The following is a 13,476-nucleotide window of genomic DNA, read 5'->3' as shown; positions in this document are numbered from 1 at the left end:
GCGTCGCATTTCTGTGCTCACTCCGCACCGGTGCTACCTGCTTATTGGCTGCGAGAGCAGAGGAAACGCAACACTTGCACTGGAAAGAGAAAGCCAGATACAGAAACCGCACCAGCTGTCTGCGCCGACAATTAGTCGTTGGCATGCTGGCGAAGTGACAACTTGAATTGCGATTTTTCTGCCCCGAATTGGCGGCACGATGACTGCGACCGTGAATGTCGTCGGCAACACCAGCCCTGTGAAGATCCTAGCCAACATTTTCATTTCGTTCATCGGCGCTGGAATTTTGGGACTGCCTTATGCCTTTAAAGAGGTGAAAAAAGATAATTCTCTGTTTACTTTTTTGTTATCATTTTGCGTCCCTGCTGGTGGTTTTCAGTGAAAATATTAAATAAACAAGTACCTTATCATTGAAATCGATTTTTGCAAATGGAAAATTTTCCAGGCCGGCATTATTGAGGGCATTGTGGTTATGGTAAGTGTAGCAGTGATCAGCGTCAAGGCCATGATGATGGTGGTTGACAGCAAATACCACATAGAGAACGTCCTGCTGGCGCAAAGCCCCAAAAACAAGCCGGCCAGGTTTGTCGAACACAAAGTACCACTTTTAATTGAAGATTCCTCTGATGATAGCGATGTAAAATCCAACCCCATCAGAATCGTCCCTCAAGTTGTCACGTACGGTGATATAGGTATTTTTTTTACTTAAAAATTATTTATTCTGACGATTACAAATATTTTGAATGTGTGTAGGGTTCTATGCGATGGGGAATACAGGAAGGGCGTTAGTAGACTACTCTGTGGTAATTTCACAGACAGGTAAAAACCATAAAAAATATTTAGTAAATTATTAAGTTAAACAATTCCGCTCAGGTTTTTGCTGCGCTTATTTGATGTTCATAATGGAGAATGGAACTTCGTATTTTCATTTTATGACCCGTACTCATTGGCTGGTAATTTTACTGCCCCTTCTGTACTTGCTAGTCCTGCCGAGGCACCTGAGTAGATTGGCTGTTTTCAGGTTTGTCTCAAATTAACTTAAAAAAGGGTCAAGAATGTCTTGGGTTTTAAATTTCAGACGTTTTTTTTCACGAAATAGTGTTTTTTAAATTAATCGGTTTTTGACAAATCATATTTACAACATTAATACCATTTTTGATTAAAAACACACTCATCTCCAGAAAAAATACTGTAATTTCGTTTGACAAAATGTCATTTTCTCTGGGAGTATTAAATTTCAGCCTAAAAGAGGTATTATAAACTAAAAACAAGTTTCAGCTAAAAAAATTCGTTAAAAGATAAAAATTTGTTTTGTAAGTTTGAGATGTAAGTCTGAAAATAATTTTACAAAAGCTCAAACTAATTTTTCATTTACATTAATATTAATTGGCCTTTACTTCACAGTATTTTTGCTCAAATCTCGAGCATTTTCGCATTCGGCGTCGTTTTCTGGTTCGACTTCCAGCACTACAATGTCGCCAGATTTCATCCCAAAGAGTATTCAGTACAAGGCTTGCCGTTTTACTTTGCTGTCGCAATTTACTGCTTTGAAGTAAGTGACAAAAAATAATACTAGTGTTTTTTTTTTGCTAAAATCTTTTCATTTCTCCAGGGAGCTGGAATGATTTTGTCCCTGGAGCAGTCTTTAGCTCCGAAAGTGAGGCACCGGTTCAAGGAGTATTTTATTTCATCCATGTTCGCGGTCACATTCCTTTACATCGCGTTTGGAGTGTCAGGTTATCTCTCCTTTGGTCCAGGTAATTTTATTTAAATTCATATTTTTTAAATTAAGTAAATCTAATTTCCACCACCAGAAACCAGTGACATCATTACTTTTAATTTGCCTCGGTCTTCGAGCGAAGGGGTGAATTTTCCTATGATCGTGACGTGTTGTCTGTGCGTGTCGCTTTTCCTCACATACCCTATAATGATGTTCCCCGTTTTGGAGCTGCTTGAGGCTCGATATATCATTTCCGACGGACTCCTTAAGGGAGTAAGTATCCAATTACGGCTTTATCGCTTATTCTCAATTCCATAAAACCACAGAATTTGCTGCGGCTATTTCTGGTGTTGCTGACCGGAGTGATAGTGTCGGTGGTTCCGAACTTTGGCACTTTGATGGCCCTAATCGGCTCCTCGTGCTGTACTCTTTTGGCCTTCATCTTGCCCGGACTTTTCCATTTGAAACTTTTTAAAGGGTACGAATTTCTCGGAATTTATCCGCACAATTTAATTTGTCCACTTTGTAGAAACCACACGAGCGTCTTGCAAAAAGGTTTCAACGTCTTCCTAATCGTGCTAGGTGTGGTTGGAACGGTTATCGGACTGCGCGACGTCTTTTCGCGCATGGGGAATCAGGTTTCCCATCACCTGACCGAACAGCCAACCTTGTGATCAAGTCAATGCGACTGTGATAATTAATTATTCATGTATGTATATGTGTTCCTAAATCGCAGCTGTGAAAAACGGGGTTCAGCTCAATACCAGAGCCAATAATCAAGTCAGTATTTTATGATCTGAATTTAATCAACAGCATTGTGAAACTTCCAACTATTTTACTTTTATTGCTTGATAGCTTGAATCAAAGTTTTGGTTTTTCAAAATAAGTGTATCTATTTGGTATTGCACAATTTATCTTTACACCTTTTTAAAATTCTTAAGTCTTCTCTCGAGTGAAAAAATGTGTTCAGCGTAAAATGTTTGTACGCACAGGAAGAAAAACAGATAAAACGTAGAGTTATACGCTATCAAATCTAGTTTTATTCACTGTAAGTTTCACTAGTGAAAGCCCAACACAGGGTATTTCCCTAAGTGCTCTTCCAACACATTAGGAAACATGGAGAAAAACTTGAAACGTTCTCCCATTTTAGACGCGTCAGTCATCATTTCCACGCCGCTCTTTAAAATTGCCTTTTGCTCTGCTGACAGGCCGTCATTTTGCAGCAAAATCTGCGAATTTTATAGATTGGTTGAAAAAAAATTATCACTGGAGGCGTGTACGTTGATTGTGACAAGGAAACGGACTGACTTACGTTACAAATAATTGGCTTTTTATCTCTCACGATTTCAGATTCTTCTGCGTGCATTTTCATTTGGCAAAAAATTCAGTCATGTCAGTATACATATACAATTCTGAATGATCTCTTTTATATATTATATTATAGCAATTAATAATTTTCAAATCATATTAAAAAAATAAAACGCATAATTTTCAACTCTTTAAAATGTTCTAGCAAGTCGTCCTGGTCCCGGCAAAATTACGCAACTTTCAACAAACACCCAAATTTTCATTGTCGAATAAATTGTTGTCCTTTTCTTGCAACAAGGAAATTCGCGTTTGGTTGTTGAAAGTTGCGTTATTTTACCGGGACCAGGACTTACTGTTAGTAGTACATAGAAATCTCAGTTAAGTTTAATCCATCCGTAATTATGCGGGAATGTTGATGTCTTTCAGGTCGAAAAAGGTAAATAAAAAAATTCCGAAGAATTCTTAACAAAATATCGGAAAAATATCATACATTACTAAAACCACTCTAGAATGAAAGATAATCATAGTTGTGGAGAAATTGCGCATTGCTCAACAAAAACCTATATGTATTTTCACTGTCGAATGGATTGTTATCATTTTCTTGCAACAGGAAAATTTAAGTTTGTTTGATAAGTTAGGCGCTACTTCACCGCTATCATAAGATATGAAGCGTGATTCGTGTTCCTCATGACTATATTGCATTCCTTGCACTTTTCGACAAAGGTTTAAATTTAGTAAATTGGAATAATTTTATGAGAAGATTTTACCAATAAATAAGACTCTGCAGAAGAAGCTAAATCTGTGGTCAAGAGACAAAGATATTAAAAAATGGTACTCACATTGAGCCGGACTTGGATTCCAAGGCTGTTCAGGAATTTCTCCTGCGTGACAGGGCCGAAGGTGAGGGCTTTCCCCTCGACGCTCCTCTTCAGATAGCCGAAATCGACGTCAGCCGTCAGATCAGCAGTGCCAGGATTGAGCAGTGGATCATGCAACTGGTGATTGCTGAAACCCTGTTGCAAATTCAATGCAAAATTACTAACAAGGTAACAATCAAATCTAATGAAGTTGACTTACTCTGAAGGTGTCAGTCTTGTCCCCATCATGCCCGTAGTCAGCAAGGAGCAAAAACCCTCCGTCTTCCTCAAACCGCTGGGCCAGATTTTGCATCAGAGCTCCGGCAGATGGACAAATTTCGATATCCTCCCTCGTGTCGCAATCCTGTTAGAGAAATCTTAACTTGATCTATAATTAAACCTTGGAAAAAATAAACCTTTGGTTTGTAGAGCTGAGATATGGGAGTGGGCTCTCTGGACAAGATGTAACGGAATTTTATATCTTCACTCTCAGTGTCAATATCGACCAGAATTTCTCTCCAGCCTTCTGCGGTTTTCTGTAATTTAATACACTTCACAAAAAAGAATCACCTAAACTTTTCTCAAACAAACCCTCAACTTGTGCACAGGCAGTGCGTCAAAGAACTCGTGCGCGACGATGCAAGAGAAGGCGTCTCTGGGCACCTCCGAGTGATGGTTGTGCCAAGAAATCGGGTAATCCGTGCTCGTTAATCCAGAAACGACTTGCAACTGGTGCTCCTCGTTTTTGCCCAACGTTGCTTCAGAGCAGAGCAGTTTCGCCTGCGACTCTCTCATTTTCTGGCTCAATTCTACCAAGTGGACACTAACTCCGTCTATTTTGAAGTGCTTGAAAACCTGGCAGATGTCAGATTAATTATGAGGGATTGAAAAATATATCTGTTTGATTTGTGTTCCCAGTGTCACTAAATTTTAAATAGCAATCCCCAGCTGGTAATTCTGCTAGACACAAGATCGAACTGACTATTCAGGATATTTGTAAAGCTAATAATGTGTCTAGTTTTACTTACGAAATAAAGGTCAGCTAGATTTATTAGAGCATAGGCTGTGTTTATTTTTTATAGAAAGTTTATTCCTTTCTTTTCATTTTGAAAGAATAAGTTCCTTTTCTTTCAACTTAAAAATTTTGCCCAGATTTATATAAATTTTCTAGCTATTAGGATTTTGCTTTACAAAGAAATTCCTGGATTTTTAAAGTAATTTATTTTGGCTTTAGCCAAATTTAAGACGTTCTTTGGAATAGGGTAGCTTTTATAAATGGCCAGTGACTTATATCCAAAACCTAGTCATCTCATTTCTCACCCTCAGAATATCAGACATGAGGGAGCCTTTCCCTGGGCCAAACTCGACAAGCTGCATGGGCTTTGGTGCGCCGACCTTCTGCCACTCGCTCAAAATCCACACAGCGATCATTTCCCCGAAGAGCTGATTGATTTCTGGTGAAGTGACAAAGTCTCCTTTCGCCCCGATGGCCTCTTTAGTGGGGTAGTAGCCCGCTGTGGGGTTCACGAGCACCTCTTTCATATAATCGGCCACCGTGAGCGGGCCTGTGACTCGGATTTTGGCATTGAGCTGCCGAGCCAACGGCGTCGCCGATGCAGACTGAAATCGCACTGGAAACGAACGGAAAAATGGTTGCCTTGCTTCTAATAGTTTATTTCAAACGAATCTACTGCTTTTTAAAGGTTAGTACATGCGTTCAAACGTATACCTGTCCCATAGGAAAAGTTGCATTTTAGTAAGGTGCACCCGAGCCGGTGCGCACGAGCGGACATCATTTTAGGTGAGTAAAAAATCACATCCACTCAATGTTGATCGCAACACGTCGCTCAGCGTCTCTGAATGACAGAATGTCCGTCTTGAGCTGCAGTTTCAAAATCTCTCTCCAGATCTCCTCCCTGTGCGCTTTGCTGGAGATTCCGATTCTCCGCAGAGAATTATCGTCCAGTCTGAGCAGCGTTCGACCAGTGATGTCGTGCTGCGCATTGTGGGTCACAATTAAAATCACGGGTCAAAGCGGGTAAAAATAAAGCCAGAAACAAACACCCAGATCAGACAAGTCAAGTGGAGAGTATTGTCTCAGGAATCACATGTTTCACGTCCGACAGATTCAAAGGCGGATTCTCGGCCGCCGCGGGGGCCGACGTGGAGGTGACGGTGCCGTAGTGCGTCTTCAGGTGCTGGTTGAGGTTGGTGCGCTGCCGGAAGGCCTTCTCGCACACGCTGCACTTGTACGGCTTCTCGTCCGTGTGGATGCGCAGGTGCTGCATCAGGTGGCACTGCTGCTTGAAGCGCTTGCCGCACTCGAGGCACTGGTACGGCCGCGCAGAAATGTGCACGCAGCCGTGTTGCAGCAGCGTGTCCTTCTGCTTGAAGTCCTCCTTGCAGATGGTGCAGTGCAGAAAGAGCGGCATGCCCGCCGCGTTCCGACCCATCGGGATCAGCTCCGGCAGGTGCTCGTCCTTGTTGAAGTACTTCTTGCCCTTGCTCATCGGCTGTGGCATCGAAAAGCCTGCGAGTGCAACAAACAAAAGGGAGAAATGATCATTTGAAACATGTTTGAATATGGGAGTGAGCAAAATTGACGTTAAACTTCAATAACATATACTAATTTTTTTTTGACTTGCGAATTTTTAATGGTCAACTATGTATTGCTGAGCATTCTTTTAAGCATGACTTAACGAAACGCAAAATTGTGGGAAAAATCGACTGTAACCTTATTTTTCAGCTAAAAACTAACAAAAGCAGCTAACTTAAAAAAAACATAATGCCAAAATGTGGAAAAAAATCAATAATGTTGCTTTGAAAATTTGATTTCTCTCTCAAGCCGTCCACATTTTCCATTAGAAAATATTCCGATCCTTCAAATAAAAGTTTTTCTTTCCCCATTTTAATTTTTTGCACTTGGGGAGATTCGAGAATCTTGAAAGTCTGATAATTTATGTGAATGCAAAGAAAATTTTAGAAAATAAATCTTGCGAAAATTTACGTGTTTTAATTTTAATTATCTCAAAATTAAACACCTAGTAAATTAATACCTCACTTTCAATCTCTTAGAACGACTATTACGACCAAAAACTGATTAAAACACGAATATTTTGGTCAAAATAAAATTTTCAGAGGTTAAAAACGATTTAAATTTTCTAGTTTTTATCACATTACTAATCTAGAAATTTTCAACGTATTTTAAATGGATTTAAAGGCTATTTAAAATTGTAAATTAAAAAGAAAATGAAATAATCAGGCCCATAAAATTTGTAAAAATCAATGAAACAAAATGAATTATTCTTGATAGATGCTAATGAAGGCAGAAGCACGCGAGTTGCCATGATTGTGAAATATGCAGTTTCCTCAATGTGTAGCAAGCTGTTTATTTATCTTCGTATTAATAAAGGACGCGCATGTAGAAATATACACAGAGGAAGTTACATTGTTTAATTTTGATGACGAAATAAATTTTCTTGTAAATTTCAATTTAGAACAATGATAAACAATTTGATTAGGGGGCATGAGACTAGGTAAATTAAAAATATCTAAATGGAAAGGAAATTTCCCAAAATTAAAATCAATTTATCAGGTCAGGAAAACTATGAAACGGAATTTGCATTATACTAATAAAATATTATATTATTATTTATTTTGCTGCCCTGAATATGCAACAATTGAATTAGTACCTGACATTCCAGCAAGGACAGAGGCCTCCATGCCCCCCGGCCAGTGGTCCTGCTTGGGAACCATGGTGGGGCTGGGCTCGAGGTGGCCGTGGTGCGTGAGCAGGTGCTGGCCCAGCAGGTGCCTCTGCTTGAAACTCTTCTGGCAGTATTGGCAAGGAAAATGCGTCTCGCCGACGTGGATGCGTAGGTGCTGCGTGAGGTTGCTCTGCTGCCGAAAGCACTTGCCGCACTCAGGGCACGAGTAGGGCTTGGCGCCCGTGTGGATGCGTTCGTGCTGGTTTAGTGTGGCCTTCTGCTTGAACGCCTTGCCGCACGCGAGACACGCGTAGGGCCGTTCATCACCGAGCCGCGTCGGTTTGCGGCCCGGGTGCAGACTGCTGCTCAGCGGCTGCTCCGTCTCCACCCTGACCGGCGTCAGGGGCGTCAGACTGAAACCCGGCCCGGCGAAGGGCAGGAAGCAGGCCGGCGAGGTGAAACTTGGCCCTGAGACCTGTTGCTGATGAGTGAACGAGCACTCGGACGAGACCGCGGCCGGCACCGGTGCCGATTGCTGTTCAGTCTTCATCCTGCGGGATATCAGCATTTGACTCTCTCACCATTGAGATTCATTATTCGTTTCTATTCATCTGATCTGGGTGTTCTGGCTTTGACTACATAAACATTTACAGCATTACCTCTGAGAATTTGGTGTGAATTTCGTGAAACAAATCACTGCAGCACCGACGAAGCCACTTGTCAACGTCAGATGACGTCCAGAGGACTACAGGTTTCGGTCTCGCTTTCAACTGCAAACGCACAATTATTTGCAATCAAAACACTGAATCAATTAAACATAAAACACTTCTAATTTGAAGAACGTAAACATCTATCACATCGCAAATTTATTTAAAAATTCCAATCTGGCAAGACCTTCGTGGAGAAAGTAAAATAAAATCAATAAGGTATGCACAATAACATTTTATTTGTATGTATGTACGTATTTTTTAAGTTTCGGAGGTTTGTCTGACTGTGGATCACCTTTGATTTAGCACAGGTGCTTGGAGACGACGAGTTTTCATCCGCCATAACATCAGAGCCAAGAAGACATAACTTCTAAATGCACAGAAATAAATAATCTTTCAGGGTTTTAAATCGCTTTCGATCTGATCATCTCAATGTCAGGTCCAACCAGAAGGCTTTAGCAACTTTTTGTCGTGTTTTTTTCCTCAGATGTTTGTTCATGTGGGGCGTTTAAATCGAAATAACGAATCACGAGTGCCGTCCGAGGAATGCACGCTTCTGATTGGCTCAATTCAGAGGCAGCAGAAAGGAAGTTTCTGAGCGCCACTTTGTGAAATCACGAAACCACAGGTCCCGCGCCCTTACTATCGTGGCAATCTTGCGTCCGCCGAAACTGGTAACAATCTGATACATATCCACACTTGAAATTTTCAATTGCGAATCGAGTATTTAAGCCAGATTCGCCGGAAAAATATTTTCCTTGCAACCGTAGTATTTTCCATCTGTTCGTGTCACGTGACCTTTTAAATTGGCCTCTACGCCAATCGTAGCGCTCGCTGTTACGACCGCGGACCGCCAAGCTTGCCGCTTGTCGTCGCCGACGACTATCCCGATCCCGGTGGGTGACTATTTCGGATTGATTCCCGCACTCGTAACGCTCACGGATTTCATAGAAAACGATTGCAGGACGTTCCTAAACTAGTCCTCTCCCGTTTCCTTTGACGCTTGTGATCACGGGCTTAGCTTTGCGAGTGCTATTTGCGTAATTTCGAGGCAATTTATACTAAATGGTCGCCATTTTGATGTTGACCGTGCTGTTTCAGCTTCTGCAGCGTGCGTTCAGTGTTTATGGTGACTACATTTATTGATGCCCCCTGCGTTGTTCGATTCCTAAAAGATCTGAAATGTCGCAAGGCAACACAGTCAACTTGGTCATCCACGATGCCAATGGTGAGTTTAAAATCAAACTCTATTTCCACTTGTTCAATGCCCATCTAACGCCGCCATCCGCTTTGCCCGCTGCCGTGAAGTTTGCGTACTAATATAATTTTATTATAATAATTTAATACTTTGAAAATACAGCCGCGCCGGTGCGTCTGGGTTTATGTGTAATTATTTTATTAAGTTTATGATAAAATAATTAAAACATCCTGTCGAAAGATTAAAGTTAAACCTATCATTAAATCCGCCCTTCTATGAAAAGCTCTCTGTGTATTTCTCTGTGATGAATTGGAAAATAATTCAAGTTGTGAAATGAGTATTGACGTGATATTATTATTATTTATTCAATTCCAGGCCAGCCCCAGTTCATTAAAGTTGTTCAGCAATCGACCAGCACTCCGTCAAAGCCAAATTTGGTCTCTGTCGGGTCGCCAATAACAGGACAGTTCAGAACTGTCGTGAAACCGCTGCAAGAGTCGCCACAATCGGTACACAAACAAACCTGTCCTGACCTTTTACACAAATTTAATTTGACATCTCTTCTCTTTAGTCTATGGTCTTGTCTACCGGTCAAGTTTTAAAAACGATCGGTACAAAGAATGTCGCAGGACAGAGTAAGTCCAGCTTGAATCTACCCTGGAGCAACCAACACTTACCCATGACGTTTGCAGGGGCCCAGATTCTGACCATTCCGATCCAGCAGGCCGGCCTCTCAGGAACACCGACAAAGTTGCTCCTGAGCACTCCTCAAAAGCTTACTTCGGGCTCTTCTCCAGGCGAGACGATTCTTCTGCCGAAAAATGCAAAAATCGTATCTGCGTCTCCCGCAAACATCAGAACCGCCGCAGCTGTGCTCAAAGCCGAGCCTTCGAGGGCCATCACCCAAAACACTCTGCAGCTGGACGGGGCGAATGTGCACATCGTCGGAAGCAAAGTGTCACCCCCCAGCAATGGTTCGCAAAAGACGTTCATTTCACCCATTCTGGACCACTCGAGGAAGCGACAACAGGCTGAAGCTGACTATTCCGCTGAATAGTAAGGAATTTATTACAACCTAATGATTTATTTTTTTGCATAGTTATCAGTCCTAATCAAAATTTGATGCAGTAATTATTGCAACAGTAAAGTTTCCTGCAGTTTTAAAAAAATATTTTTGGTAGAAATGAATGCTTTTTGCTTTTCTTACTACACTAGAACGCCTTTGAGGTTAATAACTGACATAATATAATAATACCTTACAATAAATTTGATAAAATTGTTTTAGAAAAATTAAATTTTTAGTTACTAAATTGTTGGATTTACCTTATTTTGTTAGTGTATTTTTTTTTTAAAAAAACGACGCTGTCAGCTTTTTAAATTTGATTTACACAGGAATGAATAGTTAAGGTTATAAAATTTAAAACTTATATTTTGTTTAAAGGGGACAAAAATTCCAGTATGTAGTAATTAACTACCTCCAAAATTAAATGATTTTTGGGAGTGTGCAATTAATTTGAATTTTGGGATTGGTTTAAAATACTTTTTGTGTTTCAGTTGGGGTGGTCCTGGTGCTAGCAAGAGTACGAACATTCCCGCTTCACATGGTGGCAAACGCCGCAAGTCCGAAAAGGGCGGCAAAGGCTTGAGGCACTTCTCAAAGAAGGTGTGTGAAAAGGTGCGGAGGAAAGGCACCACAAGCTACAATGAAGTGGCGGACGAGTTAGTGGCAGAGTTCACCAACCCCGCCAACTGCTTCAACTCTGCTGATCAGGTACGTAATTTAAAATCCCTATCTCTGCATTTGACTCACTTGAATTTCTCTCGCAGTACGACCAAAAGAACATACGCAGGCGTGTGTATGACGCTTTGAACGTCCTGATGGCCATGAACATAATCTCCAAAGAGAAAAAAGAAATTCGGTGGTTAGGCCTGCCGACCAATTCCCAGCAGGAATGCATTGCCTTGGAGAAGGATAAAATCCGCCGCGCAACCGCCATCAAACAAAAGATGAAGCAGTTGGGAGATCTCATTCTTCAAGTAAGCATTACCTGTATTTCCCTCAAAATTACACTTTTACATTTATTATGATAGCAAATAGCCTTCAAAAATCTGGTGGAGCGTAATCGTAAAAACGAGGCCTCCAATGGGCCGCCTAGTGCAAATTCTAGCATCCAGCTGCCGTTCATTCTTGTTCACACAGGAAAAGACACAACAGTTGATTGCAGCATTTCTAGTGATAAGTATGTCACTCGTGTATGTTAATTGTGTGCTCATGTATGTGTTTCTTGTGCGCTATTTCATTTTAATTTAATTGAAATTGTTTGAAAGGAGGATTTAGTTTTAATATTCCTATGACGTATTTTTAATTGTGTTGTTTTCTAGGAAAAAAGATCAAAATACATTTCTTACAAACACAAAAATAGTATTTTTTGACTGATGGAGAAACAACCGGGTTGTAATAAAATTTATATCTAGAAAAATGTCCTCCCTGCGAACTTGGGCATTTGGACAGATACTCCCAAAATGTATTTTGATCAGTATGCTATTTTGTTGCTTGATAGTTTTGAGTATAAATGTTAATGCTAATATTTATAATTACACCAGGCGCGAATACATTTTCAACTTTGACAACAAGTTTGAAATTCATGATGATATGGAAGTGCTAAAACGCATGGGACTAGCTCTGGGCCTTGAAAAGGCTGAGTGTTCCGAAGAAGACCTGGTCAGGGCTCGTTCACTTGTGCCTTCTTCGCTCGAGTCATATGTCACACGTAAGCTTTCCAATTAACATGTCCACAACTAAACTGACAGGTCCGTGCACGATTCTAGAACTCGCGATGGGCTCATTACAGCCGGACTTCCCTGTCGACGTGAAGCCTGGTCCAAGTCTCGCAAGGAGAAGAGGTGACAATTTCATTTTGAAGACTCTGTGTTTATTAACTCTGGAAATACAACAGCTCTTGGAGACATGACGGCAGGAGATGATGACGCTGAGGATCCCCTCGGCGACATCTCTGGATTCTCTCAGGGCGAACTAGACGCCACCGGACAAGATACTGGGTCTCCTACGTTCAACTTCTCAGACGGAGAGGTTGACTCAGACAGCGACCTAGATGTTTGAGCATGCCATCTACTTCATTTTGGTTTTCGTGTGTTTTTGCTCGTCTCGATAGAGGATTTTTAATTTAACGGGAGCGTCATCTGCCTTGTCTCTGTTCCAAGTTATTAGATGACTTGTTTTTATGAAAACAAAAATGGGCAGAATCGTCGCCTGTGTTTTATTTTAACCAGTTTATCTGCGTAAAAAGCAGATCTTGAAAGGTCAGACTGAGGAAGTAACGGAACCTGACAAATGTACAGATGATACTTACTTTGGTTTCTGAATTATAACATTTTACAGTTGTGCCCACAAGTACAAGGTTCAAACATTTATTTTCAAACGTATATTGTTTAAGTGCACTGTAATCATAACAATGAACGGAAGGTTTTGTAAAGATGTTAATTCAACTTGGCCATGACTTTTCGCAGAACAGTCTGGCTGACTCGCGAAATCTTAGTCTGGTAGTGTATAAAAATAATGTCTATCGGTAAATAAATAAAATTTTACAGCATACAGTCCGCTTTTTATTTCAGATCCTCATCGTCATACAAGTCTTCAAAATCTGCGAAAAGAAAAATAAGTCACATTCTTGTACTGAAGCTTCATATAATGCGATTTACCATTGAAAAAGTCTGCGTGTATCGCCCTTTCGTTAGCAGCCAAATCCATGAGAAGTCCACTCGATCCACCAGCCTGCGGAAAATGATGAATACATTTATAATTATGGCGTACAAATTTTCAATAATCATCAAACTTGTAAACAAACCTCTTCCAAGTCCATGTAAGGTCCAGCTCCCTCAGGGAACATTTCATCAACAGCAATGATTGGCTTCATCCTTTATAGCTATGTAATCTTTGGAAAATAGGGCTGCTCCTTTC

General features: G+C 40.8%; 5 protein-coding genes across 9 annotated transcripts; 2 read left to right on the top strand and 3 right to left on the bottom strand.

Annotated features, from left to right (window-relative positions):
• The first annotated feature begins 46 nt into the window (after nt 1-46).
• On the top strand, nt 47-3,276 carry LOC135944493 (uncharacterized). Of its 2 annotated transcripts, XM_065491487.1 has the most exons (10): nt 47-313; nt 446-582; nt 634-692; nt 754-819; nt 874-1,021; nt 1,405-1,552; nt 1,613-1,757; nt 1,815-1,993; nt 2,047-2,198; nt 2,250-3,276. In XM_065491487.1, exons 1-10 carry the CDS (start codon nt 200-202, stop codon nt 2,392-2,394), a joined length of 1,293 nt encoding a protein of 430 aa, XP_065347559.1. In that variant the 5' UTR covers nt 47-199; the 3' UTR covers nt 2,395-3,276. The 2 variants fall into 2 exon arrangements, with proteins under 2 accessions (XP_065347559.1, XP_065347558.1); XM_065491486.1 differs by having other exon boundaries at nt 446-692.
• LOC135944494 (protein arginine methyltransferase NDUFAF7, mitochondrial) lies at nt 2,733-5,934 on the bottom strand. Its single transcript, XM_065491488.1, has 7 exons — nt 5,615-5,934; nt 5,206-5,516; nt 4,477-4,740; nt 4,302-4,421; nt 4,106-4,249; nt 3,868-4,041; nt 2,733-2,949 (listed from the first exon to the last, which is right to left on the bottom strand). Exons 1-7 carry the CDS (start codon nt 5,679-5,681, stop codon nt 2,779-2,781), a joined length of 1,251 nt encoding a protein of 416 aa, XP_065347560.1. The 5' UTR covers nt 5,682-5,934; the 3' UTR covers nt 2,733-2,778.
• Nucleotides 5,935-5,960: 26 nt separating this feature from the next.
• On the bottom strand, nt 5,961-8,615 carry LOC135944495 (zinc finger protein 501-like). Its single transcript, XM_065491489.1, has 4 exons — nt 8,595-8,615; nt 8,252-8,362; nt 7,578-8,143; nt 5,961-6,415 (listed from the first exon to the last, which is right to left on the bottom strand). Exons 3-4 carry the CDS (start codon nt 8,140-8,142, stop codon nt 5,964-5,966), a joined length of 1,017 nt encoding a protein of 338 aa, XP_065347561.1. The 5' UTR covers nt 8,143; nt 8,252-8,362; nt 8,595-8,615; the 3' UTR covers nt 5,961-5,963.
• Nucleotides 8,616-8,854: 239 nt separating this feature from the next.
• On the top strand, nt 8,855-13,110 carry Dp (transcription factor Dp). Of its 4 annotated transcripts, none has more exons than XM_065491478.1 (11): nt 8,855-8,973; nt 9,401-9,527; nt 9,873-10,006; nt 10,069-10,132; nt 10,190-10,553; nt 11,052-11,268; nt 11,325-11,534; nt 11,589-11,737; nt 12,102-12,268; nt 12,327-12,401; nt 12,455-13,110. In XM_065491478.1, the coding sequence occupies exons 2-11, from the start codon at nt 9,482-9,484 to the stop codon at nt 12,616-12,618; spliced, it is 1,590 nt and encodes a 529-aa protein (XP_065347550.1). In that variant the 5' UTR covers nt 8,855-8,973; nt 9,401-9,481; the 3' UTR covers nt 12,619-13,110. The 4 variants fall into 4 exon arrangements, with proteins under 4 accessions (XP_065347550.1, XP_065347549.1, XP_065347551.1 ...); XM_065491477.1 differs by lacking the exon at nt 8,855-8,973 and adding an exon at nt 8,984-9,195; XM_065491479.1 differs by lacking the exon at nt 8,855-8,973 and adding an exon at nt 9,218-9,350.
• Nucleotides 13,109-13,435, bottom strand: LOC135944498 (COP9 signalosome complex subunit 9). The gene is made up of 3 exons (XM_065491491.1): nt 13,364-13,435; nt 13,218-13,290; nt 13,109-13,159 (listed from the first exon to the last, which is right to left on the bottom strand). Exons 1-3 carry the CDS (start codon nt 13,430-13,432, stop codon nt 13,122-13,124), a joined length of 180 nt encoding a protein of 59 aa, XP_065347563.1. The 5' UTR covers nt 13,433-13,435; the 3' UTR covers nt 13,109-13,121.
• Between the last annotated feature and the right edge of the window lie 41 nt (nt 13,436-13,476).

The sequence above is a fragment of the Cloeon dipterum genome, chromosome 4, assembly GCF_949628265.1.
Source record: "Cloeon dipterum chromosome 4, ieCloDipt1.1, whole genome shotgun sequence".
Classification (NCBI taxonomy): Eukaryota; Metazoa; Arthropoda; class Insecta; order Ephemeroptera; family Baetidae; genus Cloeon; species Cloeon dipterum.
The sequence above is the reverse complement of the archived record's forward strand: the minus strand, read 5'-3'. Positions and strand labels throughout refer to the sequence as shown.

Coding starts and splice junctions, on each gene's coding strand:
- LOC135944495 (XM_065491489.1), bottom strand. CDS start 8,142: ATGAAGACTGAACAGCAATCGGCACCGGTGCCGGCCGCGGTCTCGTCC. Junction 6,416..7,577: donor TGTCCTTGCTGGAATGTCAG/GTACTAATTCAA, acceptor TTGCACTCGCAG/GCTTTTCGATGCCACAGCCG.
- LOC135944498 (XM_065491491.1), bottom strand. CDS start 13,432: ATGAAGCCAATCATTGCTGTTGATGAAATGTTCCCTGAGGGAGCTGGA. Junction 13,291..13,363: donor CTTACATGGACTTGGAAGAG/GTTTGTTTACAA, acceptor CATTTTCCGCAG/GCTGGTGGATCGAGTGGACT. Junction 13,160..13,217: donor ACACGCAGACTTTTTCAATG/GTAAATCGCATT, acceptor TTCTTTTCGCAG/ATTTTGAAGACTTGTATGAC.
- LOC135944494 (XM_065491488.1), bottom strand. CDS start 5,681: ATGATGTCCGCTCGTGCGCACCGGCTCGGGTGCACCTTACTAAAATGC. Junction 5,517..5,614: donor CAACTTTTCCTATGGGACAG/GTATACGTTTGA, acceptor GTTCGTTTCCAG/TGCGATTTCAGTCTGCATCG. Junction 4,042..4,105: donor ACAAGACTGACACCTTCAGA/GTAAGTCAACTT, acceptor AATTTGCAACAG/GGTTTCAGCAATCACCAGTT.
- LOC135944493 (XM_065491486.1), top strand. CDS start 200: ATGACTGCGACCGTGAATGTCGTCGGCAACACCAGCCCTGTGAAGATC. Junction 820..873: donor TGTGGTAATTTCACAGACAG/GTAAAAACCATA, acceptor AATTCCGCTCAG/GTTTTTGCTGCGCTTATTTG. Junction 1,994..2,046: donor CCGACGGACTCCTTAAGGGA/GTAAGTATCCAA, acceptor ATAAAACCACAG/AATTTGCTGCGGCTATTTCT.
- Dp (XM_065491478.1), top strand. CDS start 9,482: ATGTCGCAAGGCAACACAGTCAACTTGGTCATCCACGATGCCAATG. Junction 11,738..12,101: donor TGCAGCATTTCTAGTGATAA/GTATGTCACTCG, acceptor TAATTACACCAG/GCGCGAATACATTTTCAACT. Junction 12,269..12,326: donor GCTCGAGTCATATGTCACAC/GTAAGCTTTCCA, acceptor GCACGATTCTAG/AACTCGCGATGGGCTCATTA.